The sequence below is a fragment of the Pseudophryne corroboree genome, chromosome 2 (genome assembly GCF_028390025.1).
Source record: "Pseudophryne corroboree isolate aPseCor3 chromosome 2, aPseCor3.hap2, whole genome shotgun sequence".
Classification (NCBI taxonomy): Eukaryota; Metazoa; Chordata; class Amphibia; order Anura; family Myobatrachidae; genus Pseudophryne; species Pseudophryne corroboree.
In genome coordinates, this window is record NC_086445.1 from 240,134,327 (window position 1) to 240,155,626 (window position 21,300).

The window sequence follows — 21,300 nt, forward strand, 5'->3', positions numbered from 1 at the left end:
TTGAACACTCGTAAGCTTAGGTTCAGTGATTGGAGGTGTAAGATTGGTCTTACCGAACCGTCCGGACACGATACCACAAACAGGCTGGAATAATAACCCCTGCTTTGGGGTTGAGGCAGAACTGTAATAATGGCCGGAGTCTGTAACAGTTTTTGAATAGCTTCCTGTAAGGTTACTCTTGTTTCTAGTGAAACTGGTAAGCCTGACTAGAAGAATCTGAGAGGTGGGAGATATTGGAACACTATCCTGTAGCCCTGGAATATCATCAGTGACCCAGGAGTCTTCGCAGGAAACCTGCCCAGACGTTGCAGAAATATTTTAGGCGAGCTCCCACCAGCAGGTCCCCCAGCGATTGCGGCTAGCTGTCATGCGGAAAGCTTTGGAGAGGCCTAGTTGGAGCTCAGCTCCGAGTAGCCGCTGGTTTGCAAGGTTTTCCTCCTTTTACTCCAGCAGCATTTAAGGAACCCCTTGTCTAGCCCTTTAATCTGGCATCCCGAAGGGACTGCTGAGTGGGACCAGGGTAATTACGTCCAGTCGGCGGAGCTGTGGACGGTAATAGGGGAACTTGCCAGCCGTAGCTTGAGAGATCCTGTTGTTTAGAGAAACCGCATAGGAGCTCAGCTCCTGTGTCAGTCGCCCAATAAGGTCTCACTTGAAAAGGGTAGGATCTCTACTCCTTTTTCAGAATCGGCGACTGATTTTCACTGACGCAGCCATAAACCACTGCGTGCTGACCCTGCCCTAGTTGTAGAGCGTGCACAAATTCTGTGCGTGTCTCTTGGGAATAGAACCTTGGCCCCAGTGTGTGTTGCACTGGTACTTTATGTATATGCTGCAGGAGGGTGACCAATTTGTCCTGATACCCAGTGGAAAAAACCTGTGAGTAGAGCACCTGACCATGTGGCAATGGTTCCAGTAACACAACCACATGCCAAAATGTGGGCCCCTGAGTAACTCCCACTGCTGTATAAAGTATAAGCGATTTGAGAGTACACTCAATTTATTTTGTCGGTTTGGAAACATTAATGGAGTACCATCCCCCATATGTTCCCTCCCGCTAACTGGGACCCCGGCTGTGTACTCACCACTCTTCTAGTCTTCAGCTCTGTTAGGGGTGGCGGCATGCTGCGGTAATGTACGCTCGCCGCTCCAGGTTTGTGAATAGTTCCCTCAGAACTGTGTCCTGTCAGCGGGGATCGGAACCATTAGCCCTATTAGAGGTTTGTACCGTCTTCCCCCCTAAGTCTCTCGAAGCAGGCAATAACAAACAGTAAATTGAAGAAAAAATCTCTGGCGCTCCAGCTCCTTCGGACACATTTTCTAAACTGAGTCTGCTAGGAGGGGCATAGAGGGGAGGAGCCAGCTCACACAGAAATAATAATAATGTTTGTATAACATTGGGATTTAGACGAATATATACGTATACTCTTATTTTTTAGTTTTGTTTATATTTTATCGATTTTGTTTACATGTATCAATACATTTTGGCAAATTGGAAAAATGTGCAGCATAGATTTTCTGTTTTCAGTCTGAAGAAGATTTTCTACGTGATCTTGGTGTTGATGGAATGGATGAGGAGGATGCTGAAGACGAAGTAGAAAGAGACTTTGAAAGTGAAGAAGAGGAGGAGTCAGAGCACACTAATCTAGAACAGATAACAAAAGTGAAATCGGGCATGAAAAGTGAATTCTTTGTGGACAAGAATATACAAAGTATTGTACAGAGTTTACATCAGGAAGGTGAGTGCATTTAATGTCTGAACTTTCTCTTAAAGGGACTATAACCTCAACAATATTCTTTTCTTTGCCTAGTACAGGGGATTGTATGTGGTAGACATTGTTTTATGCTAAACCACTGAATTGCTCACCTCTTGCACGGAAGAATTTCTGTGCTACCACTTTGCCTTTCTCCTATTTAGATGATGATGATGTAATTTATATGGCACTTTTCTCCCAAAAGAACTTAAATGGGGCAATATTAGGGGGGGGCTGCTTTGGACCAATTCAGTTGTTTCTCCAATTGACTGTCATAAATTCTGACACGACCAAAAGCACCGGGTATAGCTGCGCAATGTGGCTAAACTTGACGAAAGTCCGGGTTGTGATGGGAAAAGTGTAGTTTGGATGCCCAAACAGGACAATTCGCAGTTTTGCTCCCCACCTCTGGAGGCTGTGAGTAGAAATGCTCGAGTAAACGGGTAAGGCTTCAGTCATTTTTTTAAGGATTCTAGAGTAAAGGCCTCTCGAACTGTGCAGGGAAGTGAGTTCCATAGAGTAATTTACCTTATTGTTCTTTTAGTCCTTCCCTCCATTTTCAGAGGTTGTGCTTTATAATCCACAGGTCTGTACAGTCCTGTGGTGTGGCTTCAGAATTGTTTGAACCGGACCGCAGAAGACTGTGAAGAGGATGGTGAGTGGATGATTTATTAACTTGTCAGTATTGTGTTATGGAGTCAGAAATTAGCAACATTCATTAATGTTTATTGGTTTACCATTTCCCAAATACAGTAATTTCTTTGTTGAATATTGAAGTATTAATGAATATCTGTTAGTCCTTATTCTACTCTCGCCCTTTTGAGGGAAACTGACTTGACAATGGGTCATAGAGTCTCCTTTAAGACTCTCAAAATTAGGCAAAAAAAGAAGGAAGAAAAGAGATCTGTTTCAGGTGCACTTACTATTAAAATATGACATTAATCAATTCTAAAAGTGGATAATATCTCACACTATAACAAATAACATTTATGCAAAATATTGGTTAAAAAACATATAGAGTGGTGTAAAGATACAAGACAATGTAAATTCTAGAGAGAAAAATGAATGAAGATATTAAGATTAAAAACAGCCTAAGCGTCTTTATTGTGTCTACTCTTTTCTAGTGTATAATTATATATGGTAACTATTATTTGTCCTTGTTTCAATACGTGTTACTATTTATACATAGATACGCAACAAATGTTGCTATTTCAGCTTCCGCAGTGGTTCTTGGCAGTTGGTCTACCATGATGTTATATTATTGTGAGTGATATGATGTAATGTATTCTAGAGTATTAAATAACAGTAAATTGCAGCTGCAGGGATATCCTATATTTAATAATCCTTATCAGCACTCACATGTATTTTCAGTGGTATTTAATTATACTCCACTTATGGAGGGGGGGGGGGGGGGGGGGGGCGGGCGAACGACATAAGCTATTACTTAAAAAAGAATGAGTTCATTTACAAATTCAACTGTTTTCTCTAATGGATTAAACAAAGGATTGAATCTCAGTGTATTCTTACAGGATAGTCAGATATGAGGACTGCTCGCTAATTGTTTAAATGGTTTTGATTAGGTTATTCTTTTGAATTATTATTTTTTATTATTATTATTTTCTTATTTTTATGCAAGAACATGTGCCATGGTGGAGATATTTCTCTTTATATTTGTTTTTCATATTGGTAGTGCTTCCCGTGACAATTCGCCTTACATTTGTTGGATTCAGTGAGTGTATTTTACTGTCATATGACAGTATATGATTCTGTTTCTAGTTACGCTTATTATAGAGTGTTCTTTGAGAGAAAAAAGCTTTTGTAATAATAGTTGGGCGCCTGTCAGGCTTTTGATGATTGACGTTGCATGTATGTCACAGAATTCTGTCAGGAATCCGTTGTTATATAGGATTGCCAGCAGTATTTCAGTTTTTTGACACGTTTCCTGACAGCATATTACTTATAGGATATAATGCAGTGTGTTATGTAATTGCTATGTTTAATGTTATGATATAGTATTCAGTGATATTATCTAACTATAGGGTTCATGTTTATGGAAGTGTAGCTGTCTGTTGAACAAATGGTTAAACAACCTATCTGACACAACCAGAACTCTTATCCCTGTGTACGATCGCGAACGGTAGCTGCCGCATCACGTGGTATGGTGACATGCCCGGAAGTGCGGTTCAGCGGCCGTCTTTGCGTTCCAAATACAGGAAGTTAACGACAACAAGCACTGCATACTGGTCTAGGAAGTGCGTTCCAGCACGTAATGGCGTACGGCCCATTGCTACGAATGCCGGCTGGCTCTATTCTCAACGGTCCGGGTGGCGGGAATCAGTGACAACAGGTGACGGATATCTGATGGCTAATGAGAGGCGCCCCACTATTTTTAAGTCCGACATGTGCAGTATGTGGTATGATGCTCTTGAGAACGGTGGGACACCACTGAAACAGCTTTCGGGCTGCGGGGTGAAATCTCTCCATACCGAGGTCCCCGTTTCAATACGATAAGTGACAAGTTGTAACCATGAAGCTACATATACACAGAGAAGTTGAAGTGGCACTCACAATAAGTCCAATATCAACCGCCGGGGTGCCAAAATTCCAGGGAAGACTTGTTCTGCAGGGTCCCATAACATACATAATCAAATTGATATAAAGAAGGCACTCACCAGACTTATAGTAAATTGCAGGTAAAATTGTTTATCAAAGCTCACATCAGCAGCTTAATCATGGTTGGTCAACGTTTCGGTTCCAAACCGGACCTTTTTCAAGACCAGAATGTACAGCAATCCAAATCACACGTCCTAGAGATTGCTGGGGATGCTTCAAGAACCATGGGGTATAGACTGGATCCGCAGGACACATGGGCACACTATAAGACTTTGAATGGGTGTGAACCGGCTCCTCCCTCTATGCCCCTCCTCCAGACTCCAGTTAGATTCTGTGCCTAGTGAGACTGGATGCACACTGAGGAGCTCTCCAGAGTTTCTCAGGAAAAAGACCTTAGTTAGGGTTATTATTTTCAGGGAGACCTGCTGGCAACAGGCTCCCTGCATCGTGGGACTGAGGGGAGAGAAGCAGACCTACTTCTGTGAGTTCAAGTGCTCTGCTTCTTAGGCTACTGGACACCATTAGCTCCAGGGGGTTCTATCACTTGGTGCGCCTAGCTGCTTGTTCCCGGAGCCGCGCCGTCACCCCCCTGACAGAGCCAGAAGACAGAAGCCGGGTGAGTAAAGGAAACATAGAAACATAGAATTTGACGGCAGATAAGAACCACTTGGCCCATCTAGTCTGCCCCTTTTTTATTTTATCCTTCAGGCAATCTCAACCCTTTTTTAACCTTAATTCTTTGTAAGGAAGATCAGAAGACTTCAGTGACGGCAGAAGACGGCTTTTGAGGTACCGCGCTGCGCGCCATGCTCCCACAAGAGAACGGCACTGCAGGGGGGGGGGGTGCCCTGGGCAGCATAGGATCCTCAAATAGCACTGGCAGATGTGTGAACAGTGCCTAGGCACTAATTACGGACCCCCGCCTGTATAAATATGTAATTTAAGCGGGACTGAAGCGCGCCATGAAGGGGGCGTGGCTTAGCCCTCACAGCTCTGACCAGCACCATTTTCTCTTCACAGAAGCTGCAGAGACACTGAGCCTGGCCTCCCACACTACTGTACAAGTAACAGGGTGCAAAATGGGGGGGGGGGGGGCCACAAGAGATTTGGTGCTAATTATTTACATATAAAAGCGCTAACAGGTCTGGGCAGTCTTTTACTCGCTTCAGTACCGGGATAGGCGCTGGGTTGTGAGCTGTCAGAACTCCCTCTGTGTCTCTCTTACAGGCTTTGTTGTGGGTCTGTCCCCTGTAGCCCCAGTGTGGTTGTGGGTGTCGGTACGTGTGTGTCGACATGTCTGAGGCTGAGTGCTCTTCCCAGGAGGAGGCTGGAGTGGGGACAGAAAAGACTGTGAGAGTGATCGTGTCGGCACCGCCGACGGATGATTGGGTAAATATGTTGAGTGTTTTGAATGCAAATGTGGCTCGGTTGTCTAAGAGATTTGATAAATCTGAGTCTAAGAACCAGACATGGAGAAAATCCATGGAGGATGCATTGTCACAAGCTCAGACCCCATCAGGGTCACAGAAACGTTCATTTACCCAGATAGCAGATACAGATACCGACATGGACTCTGATTCCAGTGTTGACTATAGTGATGCCAGATTGAATCCAAAACTGGCTAAGAGCATTCAGTACATGATTGTGGCAATTAAAGAAGTGTTGCATATAACAGAGGACCCTGCTGTTCCTGATACTAGGGTCTGTATGTATAAAGGAAAGAAACCTGAGATAACGTTTCCTCCCTCTCATGAACTGAACGCTCTTTTTGAAAAGGCTTGGGAAAATCCTGACAAGAAGATACAGGTTCCCAAAAGAATTCCAGTGGCATATCCGTTTCCATTTGGGGACAGGGAAAAGTGGGAGTCAACCCCCACGACAGACAAAGCTTTATCGCGTCTATCCAAAAAGGTGGCGCTTCCGTCTCCTGACACTGCAGCCCTAAAGGATTCTGCGGATCGTAAGCAGGAAAATACACTAAAATCCATTTATGTCACTACGGGTTCGCTACTCAGGCCTGCCGTTGCTTCGGCATGGGTGAGTAGCGCTATTGAAAAGTGGGCAGATAATTTGTCATCTGAGATAGATTCCCTAGACAGGGATAACGTGCTTTTGACTCTGGATCATATCAGGGATGCTGCAGCATATTTAAAAGAAGCTGTAAGGGATATTGGCCTTTTGGGATCAAGGGCCAATGCCATGGCAGTCTCAGCAAGGAGAGAATTGTGGATTCATCAATGGAATGCTGATGCTAACTCTAAGACGGCGATGGAGTCGTTACCGTTTAACGGTAGTGTCTTGTTTGGTGACGGCCTCACTGACCTGGTATCTATGGCTACCGCGGGTAAGTCATCATTTTTACCTTATGTTCCTGCACAACAAAAGAAAACACCCCACTATTAGATGCAGTCCTTTCGGCCCAATAAATACAAAAAAGGACGAGGGTCCTCCTTCCTTGCTGCGAGAGGAAGGGGAAAAAGGTCACAGGCTGTGACAAGTTCCTAAGAGCAGAAGTCCTCTCCGGCTTCTACCAAATCCACCGCATGACGCTGGGGCTCCTCTGCGGGAGTCTGCACCGGTGGGGGCACGTCTCAAACTATTCAGTCAGGTCTGGGTGCACGCAGACCTGGATCCTTGGTTATTAGAAATAGTAACCCAAGGGTACAGATTAGAGTTTCAAGACGTGCCCCTTCACCGATTTTTCAAATCGGCCTTGCCAACTTCTCTTCTAGAAAGAGAGGTAGTATGCGCTGCGATACTAAAGTTGTGTCAAAATAAAGTAATTGTCACGGTAACCCCGTCACAACAGGGGGAGGGCTTTTATTCGAGCCTGTTCATGGTCCCGAAGCCGGATGGCTCAGTCAGACCGATTCTGAACCTAAAATCCCTCAATTTCTTTCTAAAAAAAATTCAAATTCAAAATGGAATCTCCCCGAGCAGTGATCTCCAGTCTGGAGGAGGGGGATTTTTTGGTGTCGGTCGACATAAAGAATGCCTACTTACACGTCCCCATATATCCTCCACATCAAGCTTATCTGAAGTTTGCTGTTCAGGATTGTCATTACCAATTTCAGACGTTGCCGTTTGGTCTGTCCACAGCTCCGAGGATTTTCACCAAAGTAATGGCGGAAATGATGGTTCTCCTGCGCAAGCAAGGAATCACAATTATCCCGTACTTGGACAATCTCCTCATAAAGGCAAGATCCAAGGAGCAATTGCTGAAAAATGTTGCCCTTTCACTGGCGATTCTGCAACAACATGGTTGGCTGCTAAACTTGCCAAAATCACAGTTGGTTCCGACGACACGGCTGTCGTTCCTGGGTATGATTCTGGACACAGAATTGCAGAGAGTTTTTCTTCCAGTGGAAAAGGCTCTGGAAATACAGAACATGGTAAAACAGATTCTGAAACCGGCAAGAGTGTCGATTCTTCAATGCACTCTGTTGCTGCATTCAGTATGGCAGGTTCCATGCCAGGGTGTTTCAGTGGGACCTGTTGGACAAGTGGTCCGGGTCTCACCTGGACATGCACCGGAAAATAATCCTATCTTCCAGGACCAGGGTCTCCCTTCTGTAGTGGCTGCACAGTTCTCACCTTCTGGAGGGACGCAGGTTCGGGATTCAGGATTGGATCCTGGTGACCACAGATGCAAGTCTCCGAGGCTGGGGAGCAGTCACACAGGGGAGAAATTTTCAGGGAAAAATGGTCAAGCCAGGAAGCTTGTCTGCACATAAACATTCTGGAATTAAGGGCCATTTACAACGGCATTCTGCAAGCGGAACATCTTCTTCGCAGTCTGCCCGTCTTGATTCAGTCAGACAACATAAAAGCAGTGGCGTACATAAACCGCCAGGGCGGAACAAAGAGCAGAGCGGCGATGCCCGAGGCCACGAAAGTTCTTCGCTGGGCGGAGAGACATGCAAGCGCTCTGTCAGCAGTCTTCATTCCAGGAGTGGACAACTGGGAAGCAGACTTCCTCAGCAGACACGATCTCCATCTGGGAGAGTGGGGTCTTCATCAAGAGGTCTTTGCAGAAGTGACAAGTCGTTGGGGAATTCCTCAAATAGACATGATGGCGTCCCGCCTCAACAAGAAACTTCAGAGATATTGTTCCAGGTTGAGGGACCCTCAAGCAATAGCGGTGGAAGCCCTAGTGACACCGTGGGTGTTTCCGTCGGTCTATGTGTTCCCTCCACTTCCACTCATTCCAAAGGTGATAAAGATTATCAGAAGAACAAGGGTTCAGGTAATACTCTGTTCCAGACTTGCCAAAGAGGGCCTGGTATCCAGATCTTCAGGTGTTTCTCATAGAAGATCCCTGGCCTCTTCCTCTACAGGAGGACCTGTTACAACAAGGACCGTGCGTGTATCAAGACTTGCAGCGGCTGCGTTTGACGGCATGGCGGTTGAACGCCAGATCTTAGCCAGAAAGGGTATTCCCAGTGAAGTCATTCCCACACTTCTTCAGGCTAGAAAGGAAGTAACGGCAAAGCATTACCACCGTACTTGGAGGAAATATGTGTCTTGGTGTGAATCCAAGAAGGCTCCGACGGAAGAATTTCAGTTGGGGCGTCTGCTCCATTTTTTGCAAGCAGGTGTGGATGCGGGCCTAAAGTTAGGCTCTATTAAAGTACAAATTTCGGCCGTATCAATTTTCTTTCAGAAAGAATTGGCCTCATTTCCAGAAGTTCAGACCTTCGTGAAAGGCGTGCTGCACATCCAACCTCCATTTGTGCCTCCTGTGGCACCGTGGGATCTTAATGTGGTATTGCAGTTCCTGCAATCTCATTGGTTTGAACCTTTACGTAAGGTGGCGTTAAAATTCTTTACTTGGAAAGTAGTCACGTTGTTGGCCTTGGCATCCGCAAGGCAGGTATCTGAGTTGGCGTCTTTGTCTCACAAAAGCCCTTATTTAATCTTCCATGCTGATAGAGCGGAGTTGAGAACTCGTCAGCAATTTCTGCCAAAAGTGGTTTCATCATTTCACGTGAACCAGCCTATTGTGGTGCCAGTGGCTACTGACGCCTTGGCGGAATTGAAGTCTCTCGATGTCGTTAGAGCTTTGAAAATCTATGTCCCCGGAACGGCGCAGATTAGGGCTCCCAACAAGATTGGGGCTCCTGCTTCCAAGCAGACTATTGCGCGTTGGATCTATAATACGATTCATCAGGCTCATTCTACGGCAGGATTGCCGTTACCGAAATCGGTGAAGGCCCTTTCTACCAGAAAGGTGGGCTTTTCTTGGGCGGCTGCCCGAGAGGTCTCAACGTTACAGCTTTGCCGAGCTGCTACTTGGTCGGGTTTAAACACCTTTGCGAAGTTTTACAAGTTTGATACCCCGGCTGAGGAGGACCTCTTGTTTGGTCAATCGGTGCTGCAGAGTCATCCGCACTCTCCCGCCCGTTCTAGAGCTTTGGTATAAACCCCATGGTTCTTGAAGCATCCCCAACATCCTCTAGGACGTATGAGAAAATAGGATTTTAATACCGAACGGTAAATCCTTTTCTCTTAATCCGTAGAGGATGCTGGGCGCCCGTCCCAGTGCGGTCTGTATCTGCAGTTTGGTTTTGGTTACACTCATGTTGAATTAAATACAGTCAGTCTGTGGCTGATGTTGGTCATGCCGTTGCATGCGTTGTTGTTGAATGCCATGTTGTACGGCGTGTTTGAGGTGTGAGCTGGTATGTATCTCACCTTAGTTTAAAATAATTAAATAAATCCTTTTCCTCAAAATATTCGTCTCCCTGGGCACAGTTCCTATAACTGGAGCCTGGAGGAGGGGCATAGGGGGAGGAGCCAGTTCACACCCATTCAAAGTCTTATAGTGTGCCCATGTCTCCTGCGGATCCCGTCTATACCCCATGGTTCTTGAAGCATCCCCAGAATCCTCTACGGACTAAGAGAAAAGGATTTACCGGTAGGTATTAAAATCCTATAAAATAAATATATATATATATATATATATATATATCTCAGTAAATATGGCCATGTATTCCTTAATTGTATAATTATACAGACAAATAAAAACTGTGAACACCATTTCATGTTACTAAGCTGAAAATGCATAGAATAAAAAACATTGCTTTTTCTAAGCAGTTATGTACAATATTGGGAATCCATGAAAGTGAAACGTCTGAAATTAATGGGAAATTCTTCTCTGTCTGCCAGGCTCCTCTCAATCAGTCCCTCTGGTGCCGTTAACTGAAGACAATGAGGATGCCATGGAAAACAAGTTGTTCCAAAAATTATTAAAAAAGGTGGGCATTCGTCCTCCAGCTAACGAGCAGGTAAGTGTCCATGCAGTATAATGTGTTTTGTCAGTCTGATATTGAAATTAATGCATTTACAACTGTAGGAGATAAAGAGAACAACCATTGTCTGCTTTAGTTTTGCCTTTAGAAATATATAATTCTGTGGCTTCCCTCATCTTATTTTGATCTTTTATGTGTCTGCTTCTATTTATGTTTGCAACAGTTATGAAAGTGGTACATGAATATTGTGTTCAGCAGTTGGTCAGTTCATTGAATAAAGTCCTTTTTCTATACTTAAGCAGATAGGTCTTCTCTATGCCAAAAGAGATTAGGACTGAGGGGTCTATGTACTCAAACGGGATACACACTGGAGTGATGTGTACCCGGACGTTATGCTGGCTGACATCGTACCAGACGTACACATCAGAGCGATTTAATGAAGGACGGAATGAGTGATCATTCCATCCTTCATTAAATCGCTTTAATGAAGGACGGAATGATCACTTGTACCGTCAATCATTACATTTGCATGGCGCCACATGCGATATTATCCGGTTGGCTGTGTAGTGCTGTCTATCGAAAAATTGTGCAGCTGAATCACTAAGTTTATATTACACATTAAAGTATATTGCCTTTCTCTGACGTCCTAGTGGATGCTGGGAACTCCGTAAGGACCATGGGAATAGCGGCTCCGCAGGAGACTGGGCACAACTAAAAGAAAGCTTTTAGACTACCTGGTGTGCACTGGCTCCTCCCACTATGACCCTCCTCCAAGCCTCAGTTAGATTTCTGTGCCCGGCCGAGCTGGATGCACACTAGGGGCTCTCCTGAGCTCCTAGAAAGAAAGTTTATTTTAGGTTTTTTATTTTACAGTGAGACCTGCTGGCAACAGGCTCACTGCATCGAGGGACTAAGGGGAGAAGAAGCGAACCTACCTGCTTGCAGCTAGCTTGGGCTTCTTAGGCTACTGGACACCATTAGCTCCAGAGGGATCGACCGCATGGAACTGGCCTTGGTGTTCGTTCCCGGAGCCGCGCCGCCGTCCCCCTTACAGAGCCAGAAGCAAGAAGAGGTCCGGAAAATTGGCGGCAGAAGACATCAGTCTTCACCAAGGTAGCGCACAGCACTGCAGCTGTGCGCCATTGCTCCTCATACACACTTCACACTCCGGTCACTGAGGGTCCAGGGCGCTGGGGGGGGGGGCGCCCTGAGCAGCAATAAAAACACCTTGGCTGGCAAATATATCACAATATATAGCCCCAGAGGCTATATATGTGATAAATACCCCTGCCAGAATCCATAAAAAAGCGGGAGAATAGTCCGCGAAAAAGGGGCGGAGCTATCTCCCTCAGCACACTGACGCCATTTTCTCTTCACAGTGCAGCTGGAAGACAGCTCCCCAGGCTCTCCCCTGTAGTTTGCAGGCTCAAAGGGTTAAAAAGAGAGGGGGTCACTAAATTTAGGTGCAATATTGTATATACAAGCAGCTATTGGGAAAAATTCACTCAATATAGTGTTAATCCCTAAATTATATAGCGCTCTGGTGTGTGCTGGCATACTCTCTCTCTGTCTCCCCAAAGGGCTGTGTGGGGTCCTGTCCTCAGTCAGAGAATTCCCTGTGTGTGTGCGGTGTGTCGGTACGGCTGTGTCGACACGTTTGATGAGGAGGCTTATGTGGTGGCAGAGCAGATGCCGATAAATGTGATGTCGCCCCCTGTGGGGCCGACACCAGAGTGGATGGATAGGTGGAAGGTATAAACCGACAGTGTCAACTCCTTACATAAAAGGCTGGATGACGTAACAGCTGTGGGACAGCCGGCTTCTCAGCCGCGCCTGCCCAGGCGTCTCAAAGGCCATCAGGGGCTCAAAAACGCCCGCTCCCTCAGATGGCAGACACAGATGTCGACACGGAGTCTGACTCCAGTGTCGACGAGGTTGAGACATATACACAATCCACTAGGAACATCCGTTACATGATCCCGGCAATAAAAAATGTGTTACACATTTCTGACATTACCCAAGTACCACTAAAAAAGGGTTTTATGTGTGGGGAGAAAAAGCAGGCAGTGTTTTGATCCCCCATCAAATGAGTGAATGAAGTGTGAAAAAGCGTGGGTTCCCCCGATAAGAAACTGGTAATTTCTAAAAAGTTACTGATGGCGTACCCTTTCCCGCCAGAGGATAGGTCACGTTGGGAGATATCCCCTAGGGTGGATAAGGCGCTCACACGTTTGTCAAAAAAGATGGCACTGCCGTCTTAGGATACGGCCACTTTGAAGGTACCTGCTGATAAAAAGCAGGAGGCTATCCTGAAGTCTGTATTTACACACTCAGGTACTAGACTGAGACCTGCAGATAGTGCTGCTGCAGCGTGGTCTGTGACCCTGTCAAACAGGGATACTATTTTGCGAACATAAGAGCATATTAAAGACGTCGTCTTATATATGAGGGATGCACAGAGGGATATTTTGCCGGCTGGCATCCAGAATTAATGCAATGTCCATTCTGTCAGGAGGGTATTAGAGACCCGACACTGGACAGGTGATGCTGACTTTAAAAGGCACATAGAGCCTTATAAGGGTGAGGAATTGTTTGGGGATGGTTTCTGGGACCTCGTATCCACAGCAACAGCTGGGAAGAAAAATTTTTACCTCATGTTTCCTCACAGCCTAAGAAAGCACTATTATCAGGTACTGTCCTTTCGGCTTCAGAAAAGCAAGCGGGTCAAAGGCGCTTCCTTTCTGCACAGAGACGAGGGAAGAGGGAAAAAGCTGCACCAGTCAGCCAGTTCCCAGAATCAAAATTCTTCCCCCGCTTCCTCTGAGTCCACCGCATGACGCGGGGGCTCCACAGGCGTAGCCAGTTACGGTGGGGGGCCGCCTCAAAAATTTCACGATCAGTGGGCTCGCTCACAGGTGGATCCCTGGATCCTTCAAGTAGTATCTCAGGGGTACAAGCTGGAATTCGAGGCGTCTCCCCCCCCCCCCCCGCCGTTTTCTCAAATCTGCCTTGCCGACAACTCCCTCAGGCAGGGAGGCTGTGCTAGAGGCAATTCACAAGCTGTATTCCCAGCAGGTGATAATCAAGGTGCCCCTACTTCAACAAGGATGGGGTTACTATTCCACACTATTTGTGGTACCGAAACCGGACGGTTCGGTGAGACCCATGTTAAATTTGTAATCCTTGAACACATACATAAAAAAATTAAAGTTCAAGATGGAATCGCTCAGGGCGGTTATTGCAAGCCTGGAGGAGGGGGATTACATACCTACATGTCCCCATTTACCATCCTCACCAGGAGTACCTCAGATTTGTGGTACAGGATTGCCATTACCAATTCCAAACACTGCCGTTTGGACTGTCCACGGCACCGAGGGTCTTTACCAAGGTAATGGCAGAAATGATGATACTCCTTCGAAAAAAGGGAGTTTTAATTATCCCGTACTTGGACGATCTCCTTATAAAGTCGAGGTCCAAGGAGCAGTTGTTGGTCGGAGTAGCACTATCTCGGGAAGTGCTACAACAGCACGGATGGATTCTATACATTCCAAAGTCACAGCTGGTTCCTACCACACGCCTACTGTTCCTGGGGATGGTTCTGGACACAGAACAGAAAAAAGTATTTCTCCCGCAGGAGAAAGCCAAGGAGCTGTCATCTCTAGTCAGAGACCTCCTGAAACCAAAACAGGTATCAGTGCATCACTGCACACGAGTCCTGGGAAAAATGGTAGCTTCTTACGAAGCAGAATTCCATTCGGCAGGTTCCATGCAAGAACCTTTCAGTGGGACCTCTTGGACAAGTGGTCGGGATCGCATCTTCAGATGCATCGGCTGATAACCCTGTCTCCAAGGACCAGGGTATCTCTACTGTGGTGGCTGCAGAGTGCTCATCTTCAAGAGGGCCGCAGATTCGGCATACAGGACTGGGTCCTGGTAACCACGGATGCCAGCCTTCGAGGCTGGGGGGCAGTCACACAGGGAAGAGATTTCCAAGGACTTTGGTCAAGTCAGGAGTTGTCCCTACACATAAATATTCTGGAACTGAGGGCCATTTACAATGCCCTAAGTCTGGCAAGGCCTCTGCTTCAAAACCAGCCGGTACTGATCCAATCAGACAACATCACGGCAGTCGCCCATGTAAACCGACAGGGCGGCACAAGAAGCAGGATGGCGATGGCAGAAGCCACAAGGATTCTCCGATGGGCGGAAAATCACGTCTTAGCACTGTCAGCAGTGTTCATTCCGGGAGTGGTCAACTGGGAAGCAGACTTCCTCAGCAGACACGACCTACACCCGGGAGAGTGGGGACTTCATCCAGAAGTCTTCCAACTGTTGGTAAACTGTTGGGAAAGGCCACAGGTGGACATGATGGCGTCCCGCCTAAACACAAAACTAGATATTGCGCCAGGTCAAGGGACCCTCAGGCGATAGCTGTGTATTCGCTCTAGTGACACCGTGGTTGTACCAGTCGGTTTATGTATTCCCTCCTCTGCCTCTCATACCAAAGGTACTGAGAATAATAAGAAGACGAGGAGTAAGAACGATACTCGTGGTTCCGGATGGGCCAAGAAGAGCTTGGTACCCAGAACTTCAAGAAATGATATCAGAGGACCCATGGCCTCTACCGCTCAGACAGGATCTGCTACAGCAGGGGCCCTGTCTGTTCCAAGACTTACCGCGGCTGCGTTTGACGGCATGGCGGTTGAATTCCGGATCCTAAAGGAAAAGCATTCCGGAGGTAGTCATTCCTACGCTGATAAAAGCCAGGAAAGAAGTAACCGCAAACCATTATCACCGTATTTGGCGAAAATATGTTGCGTGGTGTGAGGCCAGGAAGGCCCCAACAGAGGAATTTCAGCTGGGTTGTTTTCTGCACTTCCTACAGTCAGGAGTGACTATGGGCCTAAACTTGGGTTCCATTAAGGTCCAGATTTCGGCTCTGTCGATTTTCTTCCAGAAAGAACTGGCTTCACTGCCTGGAGTTCAGAAATTTGTAAAGGGAGTGCTACATATACAGCCCCCTTTTGTGCCTCCTGTGGCACCTTGGGATCTCAACGTGGTGTTGAGTTTCCTAAAATCACATTGGTTTGAGCCACTTAAAACTGTGGATTTGAAATATCTCACGTGGAAAGTGGTCATGTTATTGGCCTTGGCTTCGGCCAGGCGTGTGTCAGAATTGGCGGCTTTGTCATGTAAAAGCCCTTATCTGATTTTCCATATGGATAGGGCAGAATTGAGGACTCGTCCCCAGTTTCTCCCTAAGGTGGTATCCGCTTTTCACTTGAACCAACCTATTGTAGTGCCTGCGGCTACTAGGGACTTGGAAGATTCCAAGTTACTGGACGTAGTCAGGGCCTTAAAAATTTATATTTCCAGGACGGCTGGAGTCAGGAAAATTGACTCGCTTTTTATCCTGTAGACACCCAATAAAATAGGTGCTCCTGCTTCTAAGCAGACTATTGCTCGCTGAATTTGTAGCACAATTCAGCTGGAGCATTCTGCGGCTGGATTGCCGCATCCTAAATCAGTAAAAGCCCATTCCACGAGGAAAGTGGGCTCATCTTGGGCGGCTGCCCGAGGGGTCTCGGCTTTACAACTTTGCCGAGCTGCTTCTTGGTCAGGGGCAAACACGTTTGCAAAATTCTACAAATTTGATACCCTGGCTGAGGAGGAGGACCTTGAGTTCTCTCATTCGGTGCTGCAGAGTCATCCGCACTCTCCCGCCCGTTTGGGAGCTTTGGTATAATCCCCATGGTCCTTACGGAGTTCCCAGCATCCACTAGGACGTCAGAGAAAATAAGATTTTACTCACCGGTAAATCTATTTCTCGTAGTCCGTAGTGGATGCTGGGCGCCCATCCCAAGTGCGGATTGTCTGCAATACTTGTATGTAGTTATTGCCTAACTAAGGGTTATTGTTGAGCCATCTGTTGAGAGGCTCAGTTATATTTCATACTGTTAACTGGGTATAGTATCACAAGTTATACGGTGTGATTGGTGTGGCTGGTATGAGTCTTACCCGGGATTCAAAATCCTTCCTTATTGTGTCAGCTCTTCCGGGCACAGTATCCTAACTGAGGCTTGGAGGAGGGTCATAGTGGGAGGAGCCAGTGCACACCAGGTAGTCTAAAAGCTTTCTTTTAGTTGTGCCCAGTATCCTGCGGAGCCGCTATTCCCATGGTCCTTACGGAGTTCCCAGCATCCACTACGGACTACGAGAAATAGATTTACCGGTGAGTAAAATCTTATTTCTCTAACGTCCTAGTGGATGCTGGGGACTCCGTCAGGACCATGGGGAATAGCGGCTCCGCAGGAGACAGGGCACAAAAGCAAGCTTTTAGGATCACATGGTGTGTACTGGCTCCTCCCCCTATGACCCTCCTCCAAGCCTCAGTTAGGTTTTTGTGCCCGGCCGAGAAGGGTGCAATCTAGGTGGCTCTCTTAAAGAGTTACTTAGAAAAAGTTTTTAGGTTCTTTATTTTCAGTGAGTCCTGCTGGCAACAGGCTCACTGCATCGAGGGACTTAGGGGAGAGATTTTCAACTCACCTGCGTGCAGGATGGATTGGATTCTTAGGCTACTGGACATAGCTCCAGAGGGAGTCGGAACACAGGGCTCGCCCTGGGGTTCGTCCCGGAGCCGCGCCGCCGACCCCCCTTGCAGACGCTGAAGATGAAGAGGTCCGGAACCAGGCGGCAGAAGACTCTCAGTCTTCATCAGGTAGCGCACAGCACTGCAGCTGTGCGCCATTGTTGTCCGCACACTTCACACAGCGGTCACGGAGGGTGCAGGGCGCTGGGGGGGGCGCCCTGGGCAGCAATGTATAATACCTGTATGGCGAAAAATACATCACATATAGCCCTTGAGGCTATATGGATGTATTTAACCCCTGCCAGATATCTAAAACTCCGGAGAAGAAGCCCGCCGAAAAGGGGGCGGGGCCTATTCTCCTCAGCACACAGCGCCATTTTCCCTCACAGAAAGGCTGGTGGGAAGGCTCCCATGCTCTCCCCTGCACTGCACTACAGAAACAGGGTTAAAACAGAGAGGGGGGGCACTGATTTGGCGATATGTATATATATTAAAATGCTATAAGGGAGGAACACTTATATAAAGGTTGTCCCTGGATAATTATAGCGTTTTGGTGTGTGCTGGCAAACTCTCCCTCTGTCTCCCCAAAGGGCTAGTGGGTCCTGTCCTCTATCAGAGCATTCCCTATGTGTGTGCTGTATGTCGGTACGTGTGTGTCGACATGTATGAGGAAAATATTGGTGAGGAGGCGGAGCAAATTGCCTGTAATGGTGATGTCACTCTCTAGGGAGTCGACACCGGAATGGATGGCTTATTTATGGAAATTACGTGACAATGTCAACACGCTGCAAGCCGGTTGACGACATGAGAGGGCCGGCGAACAAATTAGTATCTGTCCAGGCGTCTCAAACAACGTCAGGGGCTGTAAAATGCCCATTTACCTCAGTCGGTCGACACAGACCCAGACACGGACACTGATTTCAGTGTCGACGGTGAAGAAACAAACGTATTTTCTTTTAGGGCCACACGTTAAGGGCAATGAAGGAGGTGTTACATATTTCTGATACTCCAAGTACCACAAAAAAGGGTATTATGTGTGAGGTGAAAAAACTACCTGTAGTTTTTCCTGAATCAGATAAATTAAATGAAGTGTGTGATGATGCGTGGGTTTCCCCCGATAGAAAATTATTGGCGGTATACCCTTTCCCGCCAGAAGTTAAGGCGCGGTGGGAAACACCCCTCAGGGTGGATAAGGCGCTCACACGCTTATCAGAACAAGTGGCGGTACCATCTACGGATAGGGCCGTACTTAAGGAGCCAGCTGATAGGAGGCTGAAAAATATCCTAAAAAGTATACACACACATGCTGGTGTTATACTGCGACCAGCGATCGCCTCAGCCTGGATGTGCAGAGCTGAGGTGGCTTGGTCGGATTCCCTGACTAAAAATATTGATACCTTTGACAGGGACAGTATTTTATTGACTATAGAGCATTTAAAGGATGCATTTCTATATATGCGAGATGCGCAGAGGGATATTTGCACTCTGGCATCAAGAGTAAATGCGATGTCCATATCTGCAAGAAGATGTTTATGGACACGACGGTGGTCAGGTGATGCAGATTCCAAACGGCACAAAGATGTATTGCCGTATAAAGGGGAGGAGTTATTTGGGGTCGGTCCATGGGACCTGGTGGCCAGGGCAACTGCTGGAAAATCCACCGTTTTTTACCCTAAGTCACATCTCTGCAGAAAAAGACACCGTCTTTTCAGCCTCAGTCCTTTCGTCCCTATAAGAGTCATATCTGCCCAGGGATAGAGGAAAGGGAAGAAGACTGCAGCAGGCAGCCCATTCCCAGGAACAGAAGCCCTCCACCGCTTCTACCAAGTTCTCAGCATGACGCTGAGACCGTACAGGACCCCTGGATCCTACAAGTAGTATCCAAGGGGTACAGATTGGAATGTCGAGAGGTTTCCCCCCTCGCAGGTTCCTGTAGTCTGCTGTACCAATGTCTCCCTCCGACAGGGAGGCAGTATTGAAAACAATTCACAAGCTGTATTCCCAGCAGGTGATAATAAATTTACCCCTCCGACAACAAGGAAAGGGGTATTACTCCACACTATATGGTGGTACTGAAGGCTAGGTGAGACCTATTCTAAATCTGAAAAATTTGAACACTTACAAGGGTTCAAATCCAGATGGAGTCACTCAGAGCAGTGATAGCAAAGAACAAGGGGACTATATGGTGTCCCGGGACATCAGGGATGCTTACCTCCATGTCCCAAAATTTGCCTTTTCTCACCAAGGGTACCTCAGGTTCGTGGTACAGAACTGTCACTATCAGTTTCAAGACGATGCCGTTGGATTGTCCAAGGCACCCCGGGTCCTTACCAAGGTAATGACCGAAAGGATGATTCGTCTTCAAAGAAAATGGACGACCTCCTGATAAGAACAAGGTCCAGAGAACAGTTGGAGGTCGGAGTAGCACTATCTCAAGTAGTTCTACGACAGCACGGGTGGATTCTAAATATTCCAAAACCGCAGTTGTTCCGACGACACGTCTGCTGGTCCTAGGGATGATTCTGGACACAGTCCAGAAAAAGGTGTTTCTCCCAGAGGAGAAAGCCAGGGAGTTATCCGAGCTAATCGGGATCCTCCTAAAACCAGGAAAAGTGTCAGTGCATCATTGCACAAGAGTCCTGGTAAAAATGGTGGCTTATTACGAAGCGCTTCCATTCGGCAGATTTCACGCAAGAACTCTTCAGTGGGATCTGCTGGACAAATGGTCCGGATCGCATCTTCAGATGCATCAGCGGATAACCCTATATCCAAGGACAAGGGTGTCTCTCCTGTGGTGATTACAGAGTGCTCATCTTCTAGAGGGCCGCAGATTCGGCATTCAGGATTGGATGCTCGTGACCACGGAGGCCAGCCTGAGAGGCTGGGGAGCAGTCACACAAGGAGTGTGATCAAGTCTGGAGAATTCTCTCCACATAAATATACTGGAGCTAAGAGCAAATTTATAATGCTCTAAGCTTAGCAAGACCTCTGCTTCAAGGTCAGCCGGTATTGATCCAGTGGGATAACATCACGGCAGTCGCCCACGTAAACAGAAAGGGCGGCACAAGAAGCAGGAGGGCAGTGGCAAAACTGCAAGGATTTTTCGCTAGGCGGAAAATCATGTGATAGCACTGTCAGCAGTGTTCATTCCGGGAGTGGACGACTGGGAAGCAGACTTCCTCAGCAGGCACGACCTCCACCCGGGAGAGTGGGAACTTCATCGGGAAGTTTTCCGCATGATTGTGAACCGTTGGGAAAGACCAAAGGTGGACATGATGGCGTCCCGCCCGAACAAAAAAATGGGACAGGTATTGCGCCAGGTCACGAGACCTTCAGGCGATAGCTGTGGACGTCCTGGTAACACCGTGGGTGTAACAGTCGGTGTATGTGTTCCCTTCTCTGCTTCTCATAACCAAGGTATTGAGAATTATAAGACATAGAGGAGTAAGAACTATACTCGTGGCTCCGGATTGGCCAAGAGGGACTTGGTAACCGGAACTTCAAGAGATGCTCACAGAGGACTAATGGCCTCGGGAGCTAAGAAGGGATTTGCTTTCAGCAAGTACCATGTCTGTTCCAAGAGGAACCGTGGCATCGGCCTTTAAGAAAGGACCTGCTCCAGCAGGGACCTTGTCTGTTCCAAGACTTACCGCGACTGCGTTTGACGGCATGGCGGTTTGAACGCCGGATCCTAAGGGAAAAGGCATTCCGGAAGAGGTCATACCTACCCTGGTCAAAGCCAGGAAGGAGGTGACCGCACAACGTTATCACCACATGTGGTAAAAATATGTTGCGTGGGTGAGGCCAGGAAGGCCCCACGAAAAAATTTCAACTAGGTCGATTTCTGCACTTCCTGCAAACAGGAGTGTCTATGAGCCTCAAATTGGGGTCCATTAAGGTTCAAGTTTCGGCCCTATAGATTTTCTTCCAGAAAGAATTGGCTTCAGTTCCTGAAGTCCAGACGTTTGTCAAGGGAGTATTGCATACACAGCCCTTGTGTGCCTCCAGTGGCACCGTGGGATCTCAACGTAGTGTTGGGATTCCTCAAATCATATTGGTTTGAACCACTCAAATCTGTGGATTTGAAATATCT

At 47.1% G+C, this 21,300-nt stretch overlaps 1 protein-coding gene across 2 annotated transcripts in view; it reads left to right on the plus strand.

The window, feature by feature from the left end:
• The window catches only part of TIMELESS (timeless circadian regulator), a 419,423-nt gene that overhangs the window by 346,014 nt on the left and 52,109 nt on the right, over positions 1-21,300 (plus strand). For both annotated transcript variants that reach the window (XM_063952567.1, XM_063952568.1), the window contains 3 exons: positions 1,529-1,739; positions 2,341-2,409; positions 10,536-10,654. In XM_063952567.1, the coding sequence (XP_063808637.1) occupies positions 1,529-1,739; positions 2,341-2,409; positions 10,536-10,654 (399 nt within the window). The remainder of the gene's footprint in view (positions 1-1,528; positions 1,740-2,340; positions 2,410-10,535; positions 10,655-21,300) is intronic.